The following is a 23,522-nucleotide window of genomic DNA, read 5'->3' as shown; positions in this document are numbered from 1 at the left end:
CTTGTGCCACACACCCATGCCATAAGGGTCTGGGAGCTTTTACCTCACCATTTCCCCACACACACACACACACAAAAAGGAGAAAGGGCAACTCGAGAAAACTAGTGAAGGGAGTGGAAACCCACAGTTCTCTTACCCTAAAGAGGTGGGTCCCTGTCCCCCACCCCTGACCCCTCCGTCCCTTCAGAGTTTCCGGGACATACCTGGGATATAAATGGCGCCACCATCGCACCGATGCGGCACAGGGAGCCGCTGGTCCCCATCCCCAGGGCACGCATCGTCGTGGGGTACACCTGCAGAAGGACAGGTCAGCTGAGTGAGCCCTGCTCCGCCCTCCCCGCCCACCCCATCAGGCTTCGGAATGAATATGCGTTAAGGTAAAGGTAAAGGCCTTCCCGTTGATCGTCGATTTGCTCGAGCGGGCCCAGTAACGTCTCCATTGGAGACTTTGTTGTTACTGTGTCTGGCATATCGAATACTCTCGGTAGCTTGCCGGGCTCTCCGAGAGGGGTGGAGGAATCGAACTCGGGTCCGCCATGTTGGCCGCTTGTAAGGCGAACGCCCTACCCGCTGTGCTATCGCTCCAGCTGGAATATGCGTTAGATGCCAAATACCCTGTACAGGACATAGGAGACACATTTTCGCAGCACAAAGTTTTCATTGTGTTAGAATATCAGTAAGATACTTAGGGCAGGGGGGTGGATCAGGAGTGAGAGCCCTGGGCTGCATCCTGGCACTGCAGGAAGAAAAACTAGACACTAACATTTAAATGAGCAAATACCAAACTGGACGGGAAGGTGGGGGAAGGTGCTCTTTCTTGGGGATTTGTGTGTGTGGTTTGGGGGGTTGTTTTTGTTTTTGCAGTACTGGGGGTTGAACCCAGGACCTCCTACATGCAAGATGTGCTCTACCCCTGAGCCACATCCCCGGCTTCCAAATAAGTATTTAATCAAATGTTCCAGAGAGAACTTGAGAAGCTGGACTCTGGAATCAGACCATTTCCATTGAGAGTTAGAAATATTTGCAGGTGTGGAGCTGGGGCGATAGCACAGCAGGTAGGGTGTTTGCCTTCACGGCCCACCCGAGTTTGATTCCCAACATCCCATATGGTTCCCTGAGCATCGGCAGGAGTAATTCCTGAGTATATGAGCCAGGAGTAGCCCCTGTGCATTGTAGGGTGTGACCCAAAAAGCAAAAGAAAAAAAAAAAAGATCTGCAGATGTTTCTGTTTCTGCTGGGTGAGAAGACAACACACCCAATAATGAGCCCCTGAAACATCCAGTACAGTGACAAGAACTGATTCAGAGCAGGGAGCGACTACCCCAGTCACCATTCTTATCACCGTATCTTAAGGCAGATTCAACTTTTGCACTCTTTCCCTCTTACATTTATAATAAAGTCTCAGTCTGAAATTTACTGACTCAGAAGTCATGTTTTTTCTTTCTTTTTCGGGGGTATGGGGTTGCACGTGGGGTTCACACCCAGTTGTGTTCAAGGATCTCTCCTGCTGATGCTCAGGGGACCATATCCAGTGCTGGGGATCAAGTCAGAACTGGCTGCATACAATGCCTCCACCACTATCCTAACTCCGGCCTGAGAGTCAGGATTCTTATGAAAGCTGCAGAAGTGAAGCAAATGTTGCTTAATAAGATTGTGGGCAAAACTGTTGTTTATTGTTGTGGTTTGGTTTGGGTGCCAACACCCGGCAGTGCTCAAGTCTTCCTACTGTCTCTACACTCAGGGATCCATCATAGCAGAGACCAAGGACTGAACTTCAATCATATGGGATGTGGGGGATTGAACTTGAGTCAGCCACATGCAAGACAAGTGCCCTCCCCACGGTACCATCCCTCTAGCTCCCTGACTGTGTTCTAATGGAAGAACTTCCCCCATTTAAGCTGTGTAAAGCGTGGGAGTTCCTCTGAAAACAGACCAGAGGGTTCCTGGAGCAGTTTCTGGACCAGGCACTCACCTCCGCAGTGTAGATGTAGATGGTGTTGAAGTTGGCTGCCACCAGCGCCCGCAGCATGAAGAGGAAGCCAATGAGGCCAGCACTGGGGACAGAGGGGGAGAAGGAAGGAAGTAGAGGCGACCTAGGGGGACTCCTGCTGAGAAAGGGCATTGTGGAGGCTTCCAGGTGACCCCATCCCTGTGGGAGTGGGAACCAAGGACATTACTCAGGCCTGCAGCCCTCCCTGGGCATGCCAAGGTGCCATTCCAGCCCGCAGTCCACATAATGCCACCTGTCCCCTGCCTTCCAGGCAGAATAAAGCATCTGACAGAAACTACATCAGGTCTCTGAGTTAACAGCAACATGCATTTGGAGGCTATAAAGATAGTTGAGTGGGTAGTATATTGGCCTTGCATGCTGCCAATCTGGGTTCGATCCCCAGCATCCCAGATGGTCTCTCTGTTAGTAATAATTCCTGAGCACAGAGCCAGGAGTAACCCCTGAACATTGCTGGTGAGACCTCCGAAAGCGAAAGAGTGATCTGTGTTTCTATCTCACAGGTCCCTCGCTAGGTCACTACACCACCGGGACAATGGTCTCTTCTAGATGACTTGGGAAACTAGGGTCCTGGTTGCAAAGGAAGCTTGGCGCAGCGATTCAATGACCTTGTTAGGTGGAGTGAGGACCCCACACTGCCCCCCCCCCACCCTGTGGTAGCTGAAGGGAGCCTGCTAAGTGCGAGAGGGCAAGAGGGGTGGGCAAAGGGAGATTCAGACAAACAGTGCATTCTGCCTTTTTCCTGTGAAATGGATTTGCCCGTACACCCACCCCCTGCCCCCAGCTTGGATCAGGAGACCCCACTTGAAAACCGCTGCACAAAATGGGATTATTTGGAAGCCCCATGAAGGGAGCTAGAGAGATAGTACAGGGGTGAAGGAGGAGCTTGCCTTGCAAGTGGCTGACACAGGCTCCATCTCCAGCACTGCCCCTGATCATCAACCAGGAGTGGCCCCTGAACCCAGAGATAGGAAGAGGCCCCGGGCATTGACCCGACCCTCGGTCCCCAACCAAGAACAATGTGAAATACCTGGAAGTACAAATATTGAGGAGGAGGAAGAACAGGGCTGTGCACCCCATGGTGATGGAAAGGCTCAGCCGTCTCCCCAGGAAGTTAATGCCCAGGATATTTAAGGGGTTCACTAGAAAACAAATGACAAAGAGTTTCAGGACCTAGAAAACAAGGGGTACAGAAGTACCACTTCTGGGAATATCCCCCGATGCAAACACACAGCAGAAATGACATTGGAACCTGTATTTGCATGTGCAGCATTGTTCACTATAGCCAGAATCTGGAAACTACCTGAGTGCCTGAGAACAGACAACTGGTTAGAGAAACTTTGGTACAGCTACACAATGGAATACTATGCAGCTCTTAGGGAAAAAATGAAGTCATGAAGTTTGCTTATAAATGGATAGTCATGGAGAGTATCATGCTGAGTGAAATGAGTCAGATGGAGAGGGACAGACGAGGAATGATTGCACTCAATTGTGGATGAAAAAAAAATAGTAAGAGACTAATACCCAAGGATAGTAGGGCTGGAGTGATAGCACAGCGGGTAGGGCGTTTGCCTTGCACGCAGTCGACCTGGGTTCAATTCCTCCGCCCCTCTCTGAGAGCCCGGCAAGCTACCGAGAGTACCTCACCTGCACAGGAATGCCTGGCAAGCTACTCGTGACGTATTCAATATGCCAAAACAGTAACAACAAGTCTCACAATTTGTTGTGAGACATTACTGGTGCCCGCTCGAGCAAACCAATGAACAACAGGAGGACAGTGCTACAGTGCTACCCAAAGACAGTAGAAACAAGAGCCAGAAGGATTGGTCCATGGTTGAAAGCCTGCCTCCAGGGCTGGGGGACAAGGAAGCTGGGGCAGAGAAGGGACCATTATGACAAAGATGGTTAGAAGGGATCTTCCGGATGGGAGATGTGTGCTGAAAGTGGGTAAAGGATCAAACATGATGACCTCTCAGTATCTGTATTGCAAACCACAATGCCCAAAAGAAGAGAAAGAAGAAAAGTAGCACCTACTTCCCCAAGCCCCCAGTGGGTGCCAGAAAGCTGTGACTAGCAGGCAGCGCAGTAGCAAGAGTTAAGGTGCCTGCCCTGCAGATACCCAAGCCTGACTCATCCCTAACACCGGGGGTGTAGCTCTGTTTGGGGCTCCCTCCTACTTCAGGCCTGGCCACACCCTGCATCCTCCACTGAACCACCAGCCTAGTTGCTTAGATTCTCTGGGCGTGGCTTCTGGACCCCCTGAGCACTGTCCCCTCACCTCCATAAACAAACCTGGGATACTAGTGAGCCTCTGTCTTTTGCCCATAGATGTGTGATTATTTACTTTAGCAAAGTGGGCACAGTTAGAGGAACAAACTAGCCAGTAATAAGCGGCTAGTGGCAGCACAATGCTAACGGTGTCCCAAACGCTGGCGACTGTCCTATTTCCCACCTTAACTGTGGACCACAAACTCCAGGAAAAACAAATTCGGGGCTGAGCAGAGGCTGTGATGCCGTTATTGGGGCCAGCTGAAATCCAGACATTCCCATCCCAGAGCCCCGAAAGGCAACTCAGAAGGCACACAAAGAGCAAGGAAAGCCCCCTCCTCCCAGGCACACCCCCGCCCCCGGGGGGGACCGTCCTGTGCGGTGGGGGGACAGAACCCAAGCAGGGCTGCCTTGGCTACTACCCCGGTCCCTCCGCCTCCACCGCCCAGCCGGGGCAGCAGACACGTTACGCGCTATCTCGCCCAGGGTGCTGATGATCATGGTCCTGTAGTCAGAGGGGGCGAACATGTGGCAGTAGCAGGGGCCCTGCGTCTCCTCCGAGTCCCCCACGGTCACCACCGGCTCCGACTCGGATTCGGTCCTCGAGCCGCACACCAGGTCCCGCTCCAGGAGCTCGGCGCTGGCCAGGATGACCCCATAGTAGGCGAAGGAGATGCCCAGCCTGCGAGCAAGAAGAGAGGGCGCTGGGCAAAGCTGTCCCCCAGCTTGGGAGGAGGGGATCAGGGTGTGGGCACAGAGGGAGAGAGAGAAGGGTCTGGGGGACATACAACAGCAGCCTGGGGATCAGAGGGTGGAGGACCCCGGGGGTGGGGGGATGGGGGGGCGGAGGCAGTGGAGAAGTTTGACCTTTGTGCCTGCCGTTAGCCCCCAAAGTGGCCCAAGGGTGTCCTGCTGGTCAGCTCCGTGGACTGGCCCTGGGTGTGAGCAGCCAGAACTTCCTCCAGCAAACAGGACCCTGGGTGCTCAGGCTGGCGTTGGCAGCTTCCCACAGCTTTCCTCCTTCTGGGCTTCAAAGCCCCCACAGGTGAGCCTCACTCAGCGACCCCCTCCCAGCATCGCGCTAACGTCCCAAACTTTGGGCTCCAGGAGGAGAAAAGCTTGGAAGGCCGCTGAGATTAGATTGGGCCCATCTGCCCCTCCGTCTGCGAAGGCTGCAGGCTTGCGTATTTCATATATAAACTCCGCAAAGGGTATGCCTTTAGTTCTCCTCCAGACCCACCTATGTCTCTCTGTCTCTCCTCTGTCTCTCTGTCTCTGTCTCTCTCTCTTGATGTGACCATTATATGAAGGGTAATTTGGGGTTTGTTGTTTTTTATTTTATTTATTTATTTATTTTTGGCTCTTTGGGTCACACCCAGCGATTCTCAGGGGTTTCTCCTGGCTCTGCACTCAAGAATGACTCCTGATGGTCCTAGGGGGACCGTAGTGGATGCTGGGGATTGAACTTGGATAGGCTGCGTCTGCAAGGCAAATGCCCTCCCCACTGTACTATCACTCTGGCCCCAGGTGTTTTTTGTTTGCTTGTTTGTTTGTTTGTTTTTAAAGTGTCAGTAACACTAGGGGGACGTACAAGGGTTTAGGCATTTGCCTTATAGGCAGTTAGCCCTGGTTTGATCCCTTACGTCCATATGGTAACTCAAGCACTGCTAGAGGTGATCCCTGAGCACAGATCCAAGAGGAAGCACTGAGCATCACTGAACGTGGCTACATTTTTTTTTCAATTGTGCCAGTATTTCTGGGGGGGAATATAACTGGGTGTAGCAATTACTCTGTGCCATATGGTAATTGCATCTTTTACTGGACACAGGCTCCTCAATGAGCGTCTTGTGGAATTACCCTGACTGAGGGGGCAGCCTAGGGCCCCCCTTAGAATTCTGCCTTCCAAAGCAACTTCTGTCGGCTGTGCAGAGCCATGGAGGGGGGCCTCTAGTTGTGTGTTTTCTCTCATCTCCGTTCTTTGGTACCTGTTTATATTGAGACATGAAAACGGCACATAGAAAGGTTCACATATCAAAGGCGTGTAAAGCCTTGATCAGGCCACCCGAAGCCCTCAGCCACCTCTTATTTTCACAGAAATGGTTGTAAAAACCAACTAGGAAAGACATGTGACAACAACCAGGGACTCCTGGGCTGGTGTGGTTGGGATTTAAGTGATGGTTGTTTATTATGGGGGTACAGGATGAGTTTGGAGCTGGCTAAGGTTATCTGAGGCACTTGCCTTGCACACAGCCAACCCCGGTCCGGTCCCTGACCCTAGATTCTAGATCCAATCTCAGACACTGTGTATGATCCCCCAAACACTTTCAGGAGTGACCCCTCTGAGCACAGAGTCAGGAGCCTGAGTGCCACTGTGGCCCAAGTTTCTCCCCCACTCACACACCTCCCTCCCCCAAATTAAAAAAAAGGAAGGAAAGTAATTGTCTCCAAGCATCTGAGGCTTGAAACAGGCATCCAGGGGTGGGATGGAATTGAAACTGGGTCTTGTTTGAAAGCACCTCAGCGCAGTATCGATCTCAGATCTGAGCCACTCAGATGTTCACCATGGTCTTACTCTACTGCCCCCTCAGTCGGGTAATTCCACAAAATGCTGATAGAGGAGCCTGTGTCCAATATAAGATGCAATTACCATATGTCACAGAATAATTGCCACACCTAGTTATATCCCCCCAGAAATACTGGCACAATTAAAAAAAAATACCAAAAGCAAAAAAAAAAAATTGTAGCTCACATTCAGTAATGCTTAGTGCTTCCTCTTAGATCTGTGCTCAGGGATCACATCTGGCATGTACAATTCAAAACATTCATAGCGAAATACCAAAAGCAAACAAAAAAATCAAAAATGCATTTCCTAGTTATTAAAGTCATTTCAAATTGGAGCAATAGCACAGCGGTAGGGCATTTGCCTTGCACGCAGCCAGCCTGGCCGAGCTGGGTTCGATTCCTCCACTCCTCTTGGAGAGCCCAGCAAGCTACCTAGAGTATCTCGCCCGCACAGCAAAGCCTGGCAAGCTCCCGGTGACGTATTCAATATGCCAAACAGAGTAACAACAAGTCTCACAATGGAGACGTTACTGAGCCCGCTCGAGCAAATCGATGAACAATGGGAGGACAGTGACAGTAAATTTTCAGATTTCAAGAGTATTAAAGCATTTGAAAATCTCAAGAGGATATCTGCCAGCCTATTAACAGTGATGAGAAAGCTGGGAGGTGGTTGAGTTGCAGAGCACATGCCCGGCACGTGTGAGCCCTGAATTGGATCCCAGACACATAAACACACATACACACACACAAAATCACATATACAATCACACATACACATACACACACACACACACACACACACACACGATGATTATATCTCGAAAAAAGACAAGTCTTTTCCTGGATTCAAGCACTACAAGTCAGAACACTCTCACTTGGTCTCGTCTCTCTCTGTCTTCATGTAAATGGGCTCACATCATAGGCATGCCTGGCTTTCCTAGCTCATTATTTAATTGGTAAAATAGTGGCACTGAGTAGAGGGCCCGGGCTCCCTTGTTTTCATCACTGGAGAGGATTTCCTGGTGCTAAAGTTTCACAACCCGTGTGCTGTTGATCCACTTGTGGCTTTGTTGTTTGGGGCTGACACAAATAAATTAACGCTATGAGCACTCGGTGAAGGTTTTCGGGGAAACATGGTGCTGAGTCCTAAGTACCATGTGCAAGAATCAGAAGTGGAACCTTCTTCCTGCTCACCACGGTCCTTGGACAGATTTGCACTGTGCCCAGAAGCATATCCCAAAGACTGTCCCTCCAATGGCCTGCCTGATCCAGTCAGGATGCCAGCTTAGCCCTTGTGTGGATTTGTAATGGAAACTGGTTTGGTTTTACTTGGTGTTGCCCTGGTGATTTTAAGGTTGAACATGTCTTCAGAAGTTTGAGACACATTATTTTCTTTTTTCTTTTTTTTTGGGGGGGGGGGGGTGGGGGGGAGAAAAGGGAGATTTGGATCACACCCACAGTGCCCAGGGTGTACTCCTGGCTCTGTGTTCAGGGGTAACATATTTTGGGGTAAAGCACAGCTCTTGCCTTCTCTTGTGGGTTTTGTGTGACTCTGCTGTACAGTTACCAATAAAATGTCTTCTCCTGGGGCTGGTTCTCTTTCAGATTCTTCCTGTCTTATGGCACAGAGAGTTTCATTTAATAGAGTCCATCTTTTCATTGTAATTAGCATTTTTTGTATCTTTTAGAAATCTTGGCTACAAAAAGCATATGAAAAAATGCTCTACATCACTAATCATCAGGGACATGCAAATCAAAACAACAATGAGATGTCATCTCATTCCACAGAGACTGGCACATATTCAAAAGTGTTGGCACAGATGCGGAGAGAAAGGGAATCTCATTCATTGTTTGTGGGAATGTTGACAGCTTCCGCCTTTTTGGAGAACAATATTCCTCAAAAAAACTAGAAGTTGGGCTCCTATTTGGCCCAGCAATGCCACTTCTGGGAATATATCCTGGGGGCTTAAAACACACAGCCGAAATGCCATCTGCACTTCTATGTTCATTGCAGCACTATTCACAATAGCCAGAATCTGGAAACAACCCAAGTCCCTGAGAACAGATAATTGGATAAATAAACTATGGTATACTACACAGCTGTTTGGAAAAATGAAGTCACAAAATTTGCTTTTAAGTGGATGGACATGGAGAGTATCATGCTGAGTGAAATGAGTCAGAAGGAGAGGGATAGATTATAGAATAACTGCACTCATTTGTGGGATTAACAAAAAATAGTACGAGACTAATGTCCAAGGCTAGGAAAAACAGGGGCCAGGAGAATTGGTCAATGGTTGGAAGCTTGTCACAAGTGTGTGTGTGTTGCGGGGTGGGGGGTGGGGGGTGTGTGCAAAGGACAGTTAAGATAGAGAAGGAACCAGTATGACTAATAGTTAGAAATGATCACTCTTGACAAGAGTGTTGAAAGTAGGTAAAGGGATATAAACTTTCAGTATCTGTATTGCAAGCTATAATGTCCAAAAGGAAAGAGAGAGAGTCACACACACACACACACACACACACACACACACACACACACACACACAGAGAGAGAGAGAGAGAGAGAGGTGCATGTGATGCGTGCCTGCTATAAGGTTTGCTCAGGAGTGAATGACCGCTGGCAGATAAAATAATGACGTTCCCAGAATCAACCATCACCCTGTTCCCAGGACTTCTGGCCCACCTGGTGACAGGAAGTCACCGGGCTCCATGCTTCCTCATATCTATCCCCTACAAATAACAGGCCAGATCAAGCGCACCGGTTTCATTGGTCTTTGTTCCGTTCTCTCCTTTTCCCACCCAAAACAACTTAAAAAGCCCCCTCTGCCTCTTCCAGGGCTGGCTCACCCAAGGTTCATAGAGTTCCATCCAGGAGTGCCCCCCAATAAACTTCTCCTATTTCCTTCATTTTTACTTGTCTCTGTCCGTGCCGGCTAAGGTCAGCAATCTATCACCTAGTGACATTGGGGTGGGAAGTGTACTACACTTGGATGAAGGGATGGGTGTTGAAACATTATATAACTGAAACCCAGTCATGAACAACCTTGTAACTGTAAAGACTGCCAAAGTCAGTTTGCTTGAATTTCAGTGTTGGTGATTTTCAAGATCAGATTCTGTCATGTGGTGAAAAGGACAAGGAGAGCTCATATAAAAATATGAAGAATAATAAGCCTGGAGCAATAGTTCAGCAGGTAAGAGCCTGTCTTGCCTTGCAAATGGTCCCCTGAACCCCACTAGGAGTGATTCCTGAGTTCAGGGGCAGGAGAAAGCCCTGAATATCTCTGAGTGAGCACCCCCCCACCAATAAAAAGTAGAACATAAAAAAAATAAATGACCACAGAGGGGCTGAGACATCGCCCAGTGGCAGAGCACACGCCTTTCCTGTGGAGAAGCTGAGTTTTATCCCCAGCAACTCAGATGGGAAGATTATAAACTTTTTTTCTTTTAAAAGCACTGTCCTCCCGTTGTTCATCGATTTGCTCAAGCGGGCACCAGTAATGTCTCCTTTGTGAGACTCATTGTTACTGTTTTTGGCATATCAAACATGCCACAGGGAGTTTGCCAGGCTCTGCCATGCAGGCAGGATACTCTCAGTAGCTTGCTGGGCTCTCCGAGAGGGACATAGGAATCGAACCCGGGTCAGTTGCATGCAAGGCAAACATCCTACCCGCTGTGCTATCACTCCAGTCTTTTAATCTTCTGGTAAGATTAAAAAGGAAAAAAGAAAAATTCATTTTAGAAGGAGTCAATTCTTACCAAATGAGCCAGATCTGCAGTGTTGTTCTTAAATACTTTGGATCCAAGAGATCCTTGAATCTTCCTCGCTTGTCCTGGATGTGTAAAGGAAAAGCAGACTCCATTTAGTGGCTGAAAGATGAACATAAAGCATCTCTAATGTGTTAGCGTAGAGAAAACCAGAGTAGTATAGGTTCGGTTCCCATGAGGACCACTCCGCCAAACCCACAGATCACTGTTTTGCTGTTGTTGTTGTTGTTGTTGGGAGGGGTTGGACCACACCTGGACATGATCAGGGTTACTCCTTGCTCTGTACTCATGGATCACTCCTGGTGGGGCTCAGAGAACCAGGCAGTGCTGGGATCAAGGCAAATGCTTTAACTCCTGTACTATCTCTCCAAGTCGTGACTGGTTTCGGGTTAAGACAGCACAACTGGGGGGTAAGTAAGCAAAAGGGCATTACATCAGCATCCCTCCCACCTTAGTGCCAGGAAGGTGAAAGCTGCAGAAGCAGGAAAAGGAAAAAGGGAAGCATGTTTTAAGAGTTTCTTCAGGAGGGACTGGAGCGATAGCACAACGGATAGGGCATTTGCCTCACATGCGGCCAACCCCGATTCAATTCCCAGCATCCCATATGGTCCCCCGAGCACCGCCAGGAATAATTCCTGAGTGCATGAGCCAGTAGTAACCCCTGTGCATCGCCAGGTGTGACCCAAAAAACAAAAAATTTTAAAAAAATTTAAAAAAGAGTTTCTTCAGGAAAAGGGAGAAGACCCAGGAATGATGGTAAGAGCACAGGTATCAGTGGGGGAGGGCTCAGCAATCCATTCAGATCAGCTCAAAGCAGAGAAGCAGAAGAGAAAGACCCAGCGAGATGAGGTCCAGCCTACAGGGTGTATGAGCTAGGGGGAATCATGTCCTCTACGGCCCACACCACCCACACCTGGGCCGGAGTGATAGCACAATGGGTAGAGCATTTGCCTTGCACACAGCCGACCCGGGTTTGATTCCTCCGTCCCTCTCCAAGAGCCCAGCAAACTACCAAGAGTATCTCTCTCTCATGGTAAAGCCTGGCAAACAACCCGTGACATACTCGATATGCCAAACACAGTAACAACAAGTCTCACAATGGAGACGTTACTGGTGCCTGCTCAAGCGAATCGATAAACAACGGGAGGACAATGGCTTCTATCTCTCCAGCAGCTCTGGACACACATTCCCCACGGCCTTTCTGACTTTTTATTATCAGGTCCCAGATTATTGAACTGCAGATTCTAAGCTACTTGCGCTTCTTCTCATGGTGCTGTTGGAGAGCAGGGGGCTGAGAGGAAATATGGATACACGAACAGTAACCATGAGAACTTTCTGCCTGCTGCTGCCCCACCAACCCAGGCAAGGCTGAACTCCAGCTGGCATCACTGGGCCTATTCTGGACAGGAGTCAGAGCCCCTCCATATCCAGAAGGTCCCAGCAGCCTCCACACCAGACCTACACCATATTAAGACCCCACACCACTGCTCCTTCCTGACCTGCTTACCATCCCAGTGTCTTCCAGGAGGGTCACCACTCACAGAAAAAAAAAAATACTTGAAAAAAAACCACATAGGAGTCCACCAAGTTCAATAAGAGAAAATATATATCACCAAAGACATACATAACACCAAGCAGCTCAATAAATTCTCAATGTCTTTAGTGACACCATGATGAAGGTGATCAATGAGCTCAAAGAAACAATAGTACAGGTAGTCAGCAAAGCACAAGGAAGCTTGAGTTGAAATGAAAGAAACTAAAATTAGAAATTACAGAAATGAAGAGCATGGTAGGATGTGTGTGTGTGTGTGTGTGTGTGTGTGTGTACACACACACATACACGCCTCGGAGCTTTTTGGAAAGCCAGGTATGAGCCGGTCATGGTGACGGGGCAACTGAAACCTCATGGGAAGGGGGGTGTTCCCGGCTCGTCCTTCACGCCCTACCGAGGTCTCACAAGTTGCCCCCCACGAGCAGCTCTCTGGCACAGCCATGGCTCCAGAAGCACAAGAACTTAATGCAGAGCCCAGCAGCTTGTGGCAGAAAAGTGAATGGACTATGTGTTAATCCACACCACCATGCCTGCCCAGGAGGGAAAGGGTGTTGCTCCTTTCCGCCTTTTTCCCTCTGGACAGCAAGATGGTGGCTTCCTCAGAGCTTTCTGGAAAGTCAGGTATGGGCCGGTCGTGATGGGGGAACTGAAACCTCATGGCAAGGGGGGGGGGGGCGTTTCTGGCTCGTCCTTCATGCCCTACCAAGGTCAGAAGTTGCCCCCCACGAGCGGCTCTCCAGCACGGCCATGGCTCCAGAGTCACAGAAACCAATCTCATAATTATCTGACTCTCGGCAGAAATACTTCTAGGCTTAATAAGTAAAATATCAGAAATCCAAAATCATTTGGTTCTAGTAGAAAACCAGCTGTAGAAAACAAATTATTTCACAATGCCTTTTCAGCAGGTCTGATTTTGGGGTGTAAACTCTAAACAATAATGGTGCATCTTTTGTCGAAACAATGAATCTAATCAAAGTAGGTAGAGTGTTAACTTGAATTCATCTGCCTCACAGGCATTGGGAGGGTTGTGGGGGGGGGATGGTTATTGGGGTTCTTGGTGGTGAAAAATAACTACTGGTGATGGGAAATGTGTTTGATGATTGCATGACCGAGACTTAAACCTGAAAGCTTTGTAACTTTTCCCACAGTGATTCAATAAATAAATTTAAAAAATAAATAAAAAAAGAAAAAAATAGTTAAAAACAATTATCAATAAGAACTTCCCAGAGTTGAGGATTACAGGCACTGAGATCCAAGAGGCCCAAAGGGTCCCAGTGAAAATAGACCCGATTATGAGACTCACAAATGAATCTCAGAAGAGAACAGCATACTGCAGAGATATCTCCCCACCCCATGCCAGGCTGATTTCACTGGGGCACCTCGGAGGAGGGCAGGCGTGTTCATCATTTGGCAGCTCAAATGAACCCTGGCAGCCACAAACCTCCAGAACTCAACTGCCGCCACACTCACCGCTAGCTTTACAGGCTCCTCCAGAGCCCCTCACACATGAGAATGAACCTGCTGAAAAACCCAGGTATTGTGATTGACAACTCCAGGCTTCACTGAGCTGGGAATGGAGGACCTCCCCCATTTCCCCGCCCTTCCAGTTTCCTGGGAGTCACACCCAGGAACCACCTCTGGGAGCCATTTAAGCCCATTAACAGCCATGATTCAGAAGACTCATCAATGAATCTCGGAAGAGAGCAGCATGCCTCAGAAATGCCTCTGGACCCTAGTTATTCACAATTGTAGAATTCCAGAAGTGTGTGACCATGCAACATCTCACAGTATTCATAACAAGCAATACAAAATAAATTATTTACCCTCTGCCTGTGGGGCAGACTTGGATGATGGTGGAAAAATTTGAAATAATGGTGGTGGGAAGGTGTAATGGTGGTGGGATTGGTGATGAAATATTGAATGTAATCAATTATTGTGAACAACTTCATGAAAATAAAATTGAAAAAAAATTTTTAAAAGAAAGAAAATAGACCCTATTAGAGAAACCCCATGACACACTGTACTCAAACTGACAAAGTCCAAAGATGGAGAGAGAATATTGAAAGCAGCAAAAATGGATCTTATATACAAAGGAAAGCCCATTAGATATATATAGCAGATCTCTAAAATGAAACTCTATGAGCCAGAAGAATAGAGAAGGATAAGGGATAAAATACAGAAACTCAATGAAATGAACACTTCACCAAGAATACGCTATCCAACTAGATTATCATTCAGATTTCAGATTTGAAGAAGCAGGCAATAGCTTAGGGAATTTATAGCCTTGAAACCAATTTTGCAAGAAACATTAAAAAATCTCCTTTGAAAGGAAAGGAGAAACTTCCCATCATATGGCATTGAGTATGGGCTTACTAATGTGCATATGACTGTCCTCTACTAGATTAAGAAAAGTTAAAAACATGCAGCAATCAGTCATCACAAATTGGCCTTTAATGATTTATTTCCTGGTAACCCTGCTTACCATTCCTTTAAGATTAATTGGAGCAAGTAAGATGAAATAAACTTGTTATATGCCTAACAAGGGGGCAGGTGGGGGGTGGGAGGAAACCTGGGGACATTGGTGGAGGGATTGGTGTTGAAACATAGGATACCTGAAACAACTCTATTATGAACAACTTTGTAAATCACGGTGTCTTAATAAAACATTTTTAACGAAAAAAATAAAATTTAACCATGAAACAGAGAGACCTCAAACACTTTCAGGAAACGAAAAGGCTGGCAGTGAAAGAGGAGTATTGAAAACACAACACAGGGCCAAGGCGATAGTACAGCAGGGAGGGCATTTGTTTTGCACATGGCCAATCAGGGTTCAATCCCCAGCATCTCATATGGTTCCCCAAGCACCTCCACGAGTAATTCCTGAGTGCAGAGCCAGGAGGAACCCCTGAGCATCGCCGGGTGTGACCCAAAAAGCAAAAAAGAAAGAAAATACAGTACAGTCATGACCCCTGTCTACAGTCAAGGCCTCTCAAGTATTGCGGATAAAGAGAATAAAGGTGACAGTCAGTGATGACTTTTTATAGAAACCGGAAATGCTCTGGATAGAGCCCAGCAGAAAACCCACCCCACCTCCTCCCCCCACCCAGAGCCAGGATGCAGGGGAAGTGCCTGTAAGCAGGGGCTGAGGTGTGTGTGTGTGTGTGTGTGTGTGTGTGTGTGTGTGTGTGTGTGTGGTGCGGGTGTGTTGGGGGGCGGGGGGGAACACACAGAAACGGGCTCTTTGCTGCCGTACCTCAGCTCAGCTCCTGGGTCGCCATGAGGGGATGGGGGCCGGGTGTGGAACAAGAGCCACTTTGCTGTCATCTGCTTTACCTGTGGGGACTTCGGGGGGGCCCATCCCTGGAAAACCTCCCATCTAGTGGGAGCCTCCATTTTCCAGCACAAGGTTTGTGGTGCAGAGAGGCTCAGCAATTTGCCCCAGGTCACAGAGCGATGAAGGCAGCGCCAGCCTGGAGTCCAGGCCTCCAGATCAGCCTCCATCTGTCTGCTGTGTGCGCCCCCCCCAGGGCTGAGGCATGACTGTGGCTCTCCCAGGACACCTGGAGATTTGGAAAGCTGTGTCCGGCATCCGCTGGGCATCCGCCCCGCATCTGAGTTAAGGTGCTGCCTTCCGGGCTCCAGTGGCCAACCAAGGGGTGGTTGCCCACGCCTCCTTGGTGATGAGACTGGGGGGGGGTCTCCTGTCCAGGCTGCCCACCCGCCTCCCTCCCATAGCTACGCCTGGAGTCAGCTCATACCCTCCTTCTCCCCCACTGGCCTCCTTCCTTACAGAGACTGCCTGTTCTCTCAATGCGTCCCTGGTCCCCTTGTTCCCCACTGCACCCCAGTGAGCTCTGAGCTTCAGGCAGGAGCTCACCCTGTCTCCAATGGCAGCACAACAGAGACCCTAGGGCCACAAAGGCAGTGCAGCAAGTCAAGGAGAGGAAAGAGGGGCAGGGGTAGCCAGGGCTGAAATGCTGGGTGGGGCTAGGAACTGCATCCCTCCTGGCTTCCTATGTGGAGGTCCCAACCTCAGGATGTGACTCACTGCTCCCCCATGGTTCTTTTCCTGGAAAGATTCCAGCTGCAGAGGTGGGGGCCAGAAAGATAGTTCAGTAGGTAGGGTGCTGGCCTTGCACACAGCAGACCTGGGTTAGATCCTGGGCATTCCTGAGCGCAGAACCAGGGGTCATCTCTGCACTGCTGGGTGTGGTCCCCTGACAAACAGGCAGGCGCCCCTGAGGCTGCTGGGAGAAGCCTGGCCCTGGCCCGGAGGAGCCCTGGGTGGGACCCTCCCCCGAGCTCAGCCCCCAGCAGCTGCAGGAAGTTTGAATTCAAGTTCCCTCCAGCAGTAGCTTATCTCTCCAGAGCCTCGCCTGGAGGCTGGCTCTAGGGCTCCATCAGCCAAACAGGACCAAACTTGCCAGCATAGAGAGCAAGAGGAGATGTGAAGAAGTTTCTGCCAGAAATAATGGGGCCCAAGGGTGCATTAGAGGGACTCTAGGGCACATAGGAAAAGCTGACAGTCAGTGAGCAGGAGCGCCAGGCCAATGAAAACACCCAACTAGACCAGCAAAGAGGAAAAGGAATGGGAAGATATGAGACCAGTGGGTTTTTTATGCACTTACTTTTGCTTGGAAGGTCACCCCTGGTGGTGCCCAGAGAGCACTCTGGGCTTGGGTGCTTGGGAAACACTCCCCAGTGGTGCTCAGGTGACCTGCCCTGCCAGGGGTGAAACTTGGGCCTCAGGCATTCAAAGCTGACTTTCAGCCCTTTGAGTGCCCCTGGCACTGGAGTCTGAACCCCAGGGAGCAACACCATGAGGTCAACATCCAGGTCACAGGGTCCCCGAAGGAGCAGCAAGTGAGAAAGGGGTGAAAACCTACTTGAAGAAGCAATCGCTGAGTACTTCCTAGACTTGGAAAAGAGACTAAACATCCAAATGTGATTGACACGAAGAATTCCAAAGAAAATAAACCCAAACAGTCACACACACCCCCTCCATGGCATATTGTAGTTACAAGCAAATAGTAACCTGAAAAAGGCAGGTAGCATAACTTTTTTTTCTTTTAATTTTTATTAGTGAAACACCATGAGGTACAGTTGATGACTTACAAATATTTGTTCTCGGGTTTCAGTTATAAGGTGATTGAGTACCCATCACTCCACCAGTGCCCATTTCCCACCACCACGGATTCCAGTATCCCTCCCACCCCCACCTCCCCATCCCACCCTGCCTCTGTGGCAGGACATTCCGTTTTGTTCTCTCTCTCCTTTTGGGCGCTTTGGTTTGCAAAAGAGGAACTGAGTGGCAATCATGCTCAGTCTATGGTCTACTTTCATCATGCTTCTCCCATCCTGGGAGGATCCTCCCAACAGCCCTTTATTTGGTGCTCCCTTCCCTATCTGAGCTTCCTTTTCCCCTAGCATGTGTGGCTGGCCTCCAAGCCATGGAGTGAACCTCCTGGTACTTATCTCGGCTATTCTTGGGTGTTAGTCTCCTATTTTGTTACTTTATGTTCCCCAGGTGCATCACTTTTAAATAAAGCAGATTTATAGGTTAAAAGCATCATAACAGAGAGAAATGGATATTAGACAGTAAGAATTTCATAAAAAAAAAGAAGACATTGTACTTCTCAATATATATAAAGCAGCACCAAATTACATAAAGTGATTACTAATAGAACTAAAGAGTGATTTTAACACCCCACTCACAGCCATGGGCAGGGGAATAACTAAGACAGAAAATTAATAAGCAAACAATAGCCTTGAAGAATGAACTGAGTAGATATTTATAGAACATTCCTGCCAGAAAAACTGAATTTACATTTTTCTCAAGAGCACATGTTATACTTTCTAGGATAGGTCATATGCAGGGACACAAAACAACTGCCAATAAATTTATAAAGAGTAAAATCATCAGGGCTGGAGTGACAGTACAGTGGGTAGGGCGTTTGCCTTGCACTTGGCCAACCCAGGTTCGATTCCCAGCATCCCATATGGTCCCCTGAGCACAGCCAGGAATAATTCCTAAGTGCAGAGCCAGGAGTAACCCTTGTGCATCGCTGGGTGTGACCAAAAAAAAAAAAATAAAGTCAAACAAAGAAAAAAAGTAAAATCATCCTGGGTATTGGGGTTTTCTTCCCCCCAATCACAATGCCACTATTATAAACCTACCACAAAGAGAAAGGAGACTGCAGACTATGGGACTTTGTTGGAGTGGGGGCAGGAAGCCTCTCTCCACCCCTCCCCCACTGTCCAGAAGCCCCAGCAGACTCCCCACCCCTGCAGCCCCTCCATAGAAATAGCTCAGCCTCACAACTAAGCTCAGGAGACCATAAGCCAAAGTATCATCCTAGTTTCACAGCTCCGGGAGCTTCTCCAAATTCTAGTACTGATCGCCCAGTTGGAGCACAGCAAATTAGATGAAAACTTGAAAAGTAGCATAGAAGCCCACCACGCTCAATGAGCAAAAACAACTAAACACTGAAGGGGAGACTAGCAACAAACAGCTCAGGAAATCCTCAGACAATGACTTTAGGAACAACACCATCATGAGACAGAACCATTTTCACAAATTTTCTTTCGCGGAACTATTTTTTGATAATTCCATTTACCCTTTTGTTGTAACAAGAAATATCACTGTCACTGTCCTCCCATTGTTCATCGATTTGCTCGAGTGGGCCCAGTAATGTCTCCACTGGAGACTTTGTTGTTACTGTGTTTGGCATATCGAATACGTCACGGGGAGCTTGCCAGGCTCTGCTGTGCGGGTGAGATACTCTGGGTAGCTTGCAGAGCTCTCCGAGGGGGGCGGAGGAATCGAACTCGGGTCTGCCATGTTGGCTGCGTGCAAGGCAAACGCCCTACCCCTGTGCTATCGCTCCAGCCCAACAAGAAATATAAAATAAATTATTTTGTGCCTGCAAAGGGGGCAGGTGTGTGTGTGGGGAGGAGGAGGAACTGGGGACAATGGTGGAGGGAAGGTCGCATTGGTTGTGGGATTAGTGCGGGAACACTGAATGCCCCAAACAACTGTACTATAAACAACTTTGTCACTTGATCACTTGACTTCCCATTAATTGTTGATTTGCTTGAGCGGGCACCAGTAACGTCTCCATTTGTCCCTGTCGCATGCTAGTGTAGCCCAATGGTGTCTGTTCGTTCTAGGAACACGAAGAGCCTCAAACTGATCGTTCATGATCTTGATGAAGAAGTCTGACCATCTGGTAGGTGGGCGGCCACGCAGTCTTTTGACATCCTGTGGAATCCAGTTGGTAACAGCTCTAGTCCAGTGGTCATCTTTAAATCTCATTATGTGACCAGCCCATCTGATTTTTGACACCTTGGCAAACGAGACAGCATCCCTGATTCTTGATCGTCGATGGAGGTCAGAACTCCGGATTCTTTCTGTCATTTGAATGAAACATGATATTCCAAGCATAGCTCTTTCAATTCCTCTTTGGGAGACCCAAATAGCATTCTCATCCTGTTTGCGTAGGGCCCAGGTCTCTGAGGCATATGTTAATGCAGGAAGAACAGTGGAATCAAAGAGATGTGCCCGAAGCCGGAGGTTCTTCATCCTCTTAGCTATTTCTTTGACGCTCTTGAAGGCGTTCCAAGCCACTCTCTTCCTCCTGCGCAGCTCGGGTGCCAGGTCATTTGTCATGTTGACTTCTCGACCTAGGTACACATAGCTGTTGCATTCAGAGATGGTCGTTCCGTTGAGAGTGAATGGAGTGTCAGGAACAAGGCTGTTTCTCATAAACATTGTCTTCGTAAGATTCAGCTGTAGTCCAACCTTTCCACACTCACGGTCGAAGTTGGCCAGCATTTGTGCCACTTGGCTAATGTTTGGTGTTATTAAAACAATGTCATCAGCAAAGCGGAGGTGGTGTAGTTGCCGACCATCTATCTTCACTCCCATTCCTTCCTATTCCAGTCATTGCGTGATGTTCTCGAGGGTGGCACTGAAGAGTTTTTGTGAAATGGTATCACGCTGCTGAACCCCTCTCTTGACATCAATTACTTCTTTGTAGAATGGTGAGATCCTGGTAGTGAATCCGTAATACAGCTCATGGAGGATCTTGATGTATTGAGCTTGAATGCCCTGATTGGCTAGGGCTTCAATGACCGCTTCCGTCTCAACAGAATCAAAGGCCTTCTTTAAATCAATGAACGTTAGACAGAGCGGCATCTTGAACTCCCGAGAAACCTCAATGAGCTTGATTATCGTGTGGATATGGTCGATGGTGCTGAATCCTTTACGGAACCCGGCTTGCTCGCATGGTTGTCCTTCATTCGTTTTCTACACTGGAGAAGAATTGTTCCTCGGAACATGCGATAAAAGAGGTGTTGGAGGCATCAGTGTCCTTGTCAACACAAACTTGGCCATGAGCATTGATTCATTTGAATGCCTAACAACCTGAATCGGATGTTTACATTTGAATAGATGTGGCTCACTGCCGGCAGTTTCTATCTTAGTTGTCTACGCACTAACATCTAATTATGATGAAATTGAGAAGTTCTACATGGAGCTGGAGAAGTTCTATAAAGAAGACCATACCTTCTACAAGATCATTGTGAGTGATTTTAATGCCAAGATAGGACCGAGAAGATCAGTCGAAGAACTTCACATAGGGACCCATGGCCTAGAATGGAACAAACAGGGTGAGAGACTGTCTGAGTTCATCATGTCGACCAAGACCATCCATGGTAACTCACAGTTCCAGAAGGCAGAATCTAAACGTTGGACATGGGAGTCTTCCGGTGGACGATTCCACAATGAAATAGACCCCATCATATTCAATCAATGATTTTGCCTGACTGATGTCGCTGTTGTCCCAAAATTCCAAACGGGATCAGACCACCGTGTCCTTTGTGCAAAATTCTACTTCACAGAGCGGGTAGAAAGGGCTGCAAAGTTTAAAAAGAGAACTCCCAGAACCACCACCAACTGGGAGCTCTTTGGCACTATTGCGGCAACATGGCAAGATGCCATTGTTGACAACATTGATGAGGAATACGATCAACTAGTTCAGCACCTCCATGATTGTGCAAGGAACACCAAGAGAGAGATAGCCACAAAAAAACACCTGTCTTCGAAAACTCTTGAGCTTATTCGCCAACATGGTTTGGTGCATGCCTCAGGCAACCGCAAGCGAGCGTCCGAGCTCACAAAGCAGTGCAGAGATGCGATCAAGGAAGCCCTCAAAGAGAGAAGAAGCAGAAGTGCTGGTAGAAGTGGCAGAAGCTGGGAAAAGTATTCATAACACCCGCTTGTCCTTCGCCAACTACAAGACCAAGATGACTGCCCTCCGACATCCTGATGGATCTATCACATCTTCCAGAAGGGCAATGGAGAAGATTATCCATGACTTCTACTCAAATCTCTTCGATAGCCAAGTCCACTTGCCGACATAACAAATTCCACAGGATGGATATGTCATTCCCAATGTTCTCCCTTCCGAAATCCGACACGCCATTTCGTCAGTAAAGAAACGAACAGCACCCGGCCCAGACAAGGTCAGACCTGAACACCTGAAGAACCTGCCGTCAGTACTCATCAATACGTTGGCTCGGCACTTCACACGCTACCTGTCTGAATGCAAGGTTCCGTCCCAATGAAAAATCAGCAGGACTGTACTACTGTACAAGAAGGGAGACATCCATGACATTGGCAACTATCGCCCGATCTGCCTATTGTCTGTCATCTACCAGTTGTTCACTCGAATCATCCTAAATAGGATTGGCAGAACACTAGATGAAGGACAATCATGGGAGCAAGCCGGGTTCCGCAAAGGATTCAGCACCATCGACCATATCCACACGATAACCAAACAACTTTGTATACCATTTTTTTGTTTGTTTGTTTGTTTGTTTGCTTTTTGGGTCACACCCGGCAATGCACAGGAGTTACTCCTGGTTCATGCACTCAGGAATTATTCCTGGCGGTGCTCAGGGGACCATATGGGATGCTGGGAATCGAATCTAGGTCGGCGATGTGCAAGGCAAGCACCCTACCCACTGTGCTATTGCTCCAGCTCCTATACCAGTGTTTAAAATAAAGTTAGGGGGAAACAAAAAAAAAAGGAAAAAACCTCAAATACATGGAGAGAGAGAGAGAGAGAGAGAGAGAGAGAGAGAGAGAGAGAGAGAATGTCTATATTTGGAAATCAGGTCTTTAAAGACAATGAAACGAGCTTATTACGTTGGGTTCTCATTTAGTCTGACTTAATGTTCTTTATAAGAAAACAAGAGCCAGCGAGACCTCAGTAGAGTAGAGCTCATACATGTGGGATTCTGTCCCCAGACTGCATGGTCCCTGGTTAGGAGTGGTCAAGAGGACACAGTTGAGAGCAGCCCTTGAGCATCAGTAGGCGTGGCCCAAAAGGAGAAAAGAGGAAGAAGAGGAGAGGAAGAGGAGGAGGAGGTAGAGGAAGAGGAAAACAAAGGAAAAGATATCAGGAAGACCAAACCCACAGGGAGAAAACACCCACATGGTGGACAAAGGCCCTCAGAAGCAGTCACCTCTGCAGAAGCCATCAGCTCAGACGTGGAAGCTTCCAGAAAAGCACAGAAATCAGTGTCTGTGGTTGACTGTCAGGCTGGTAGAACCTTGCGAGGATGGTTCTAGTGCACACGGTGGCTTTCAGCTTGTGTGCTGGGGCTCGGCCCCATCTGACCTGAGGCTGAACCCTCAGCCTCAGGTACAAAGGGTACAAAGTACAAAGGGCAGGAAGGAGGCCAGGGACAGAGAATGGGGCTGGATGGGGAAGGAGGAAGGGTGGCAGGAAGAGGGAAAGGGAGGAGGGGAAGAAAGACTGAAAAGGAGGGGGGAAGAGGCGGGGCACTTCAGCGCATTTCAATGCCTGTTTGATATTTTAATGGTGAGCCAGGGGCAGGGAGATGGCTCAAGGAGCTGGCGTGCATGTTCAAGTTCAACCCTTTACACCATATGGTCTGCTGAGCACTGAGCCAGGTGTAGGCATTGAGCACCATTGGATGTGACCAAAATAATTAACATTCATTTTTTTAAGGGCTGGAGCAATAGCACAGCTGTAGGGCATTTGCCTTGTGCTCAGCCAGCCCGGCCAAGTCGGGTTCGATTCCTCCACTCCTCTCAGAGAGCCCGGCAAGCTACGGAGAGTATCTCGCCCGCACGACAAAGCCTGGCAAGCTACCCGTGACGTATTCAATATGCCAAACACAGTAACAGCAAGTCTCAAAATGGAGACGTTACTGGGCCCTCTCTAGCAAATCGATGAATAACGGGAGCACGGTGTTTGTGTTTGTGTTTAAAACAGTAGTACACATTGGGTTGGAGCATTAGTATAACTGGGAGGCCACTTGCCCTGCATGCAGACC

The 23,522-nt window shown here is 48.4% G+C and overlaps 1 protein-coding gene across 1 annotated transcript in view; it reads right to left on the bottom strand.

Annotated features, from left to right (window-relative positions):
- SVOPL (SVOP like) overlaps positions 1 to 23,522 on the bottom strand; it is a 54,079-nt gene that overhangs the window by 7,339 nt on the left and 23,218 nt on the right. Inside the window, exons 9-13 of the mRNA XM_056123971.1 lie at positions 10,595 to 10,668; positions 4,747 to 4,958; positions 3,039 to 3,150; positions 1,973 to 2,054; positions 204 to 293 (exon numbers count right to left, since the gene is read on the bottom strand). Coding sequence (XP_055979946.1) covers positions 204 to 293; positions 1,973 to 2,054; positions 3,039 to 3,150; positions 4,747 to 4,958; positions 10,595 to 10,668 — 570 coding nt within the window. The remainder of the gene's footprint in view (positions 1 to 203; positions 294 to 1,972; positions 2,055 to 3,038; positions 3,151 to 4,746; positions 4,959 to 10,594; positions 10,669 to 23,522) is intronic.

Source organism: Sorex fumeus, unplaced genomic scaffold (genome assembly GCF_029834395.1).
Source record: "Sorex fumeus unplaced genomic scaffold, SorFum_2.1 ptg000048l, whole genome shotgun sequence".
NCBI classification, from domain to species: domain Eukaryota; kingdom Metazoa; phylum Chordata; class Mammalia; order Eulipotyphla; family Soricidae; genus Sorex; species Sorex fumeus.
This window is presented reverse-complemented; position numbering and strand designations above follow the sequence as displayed.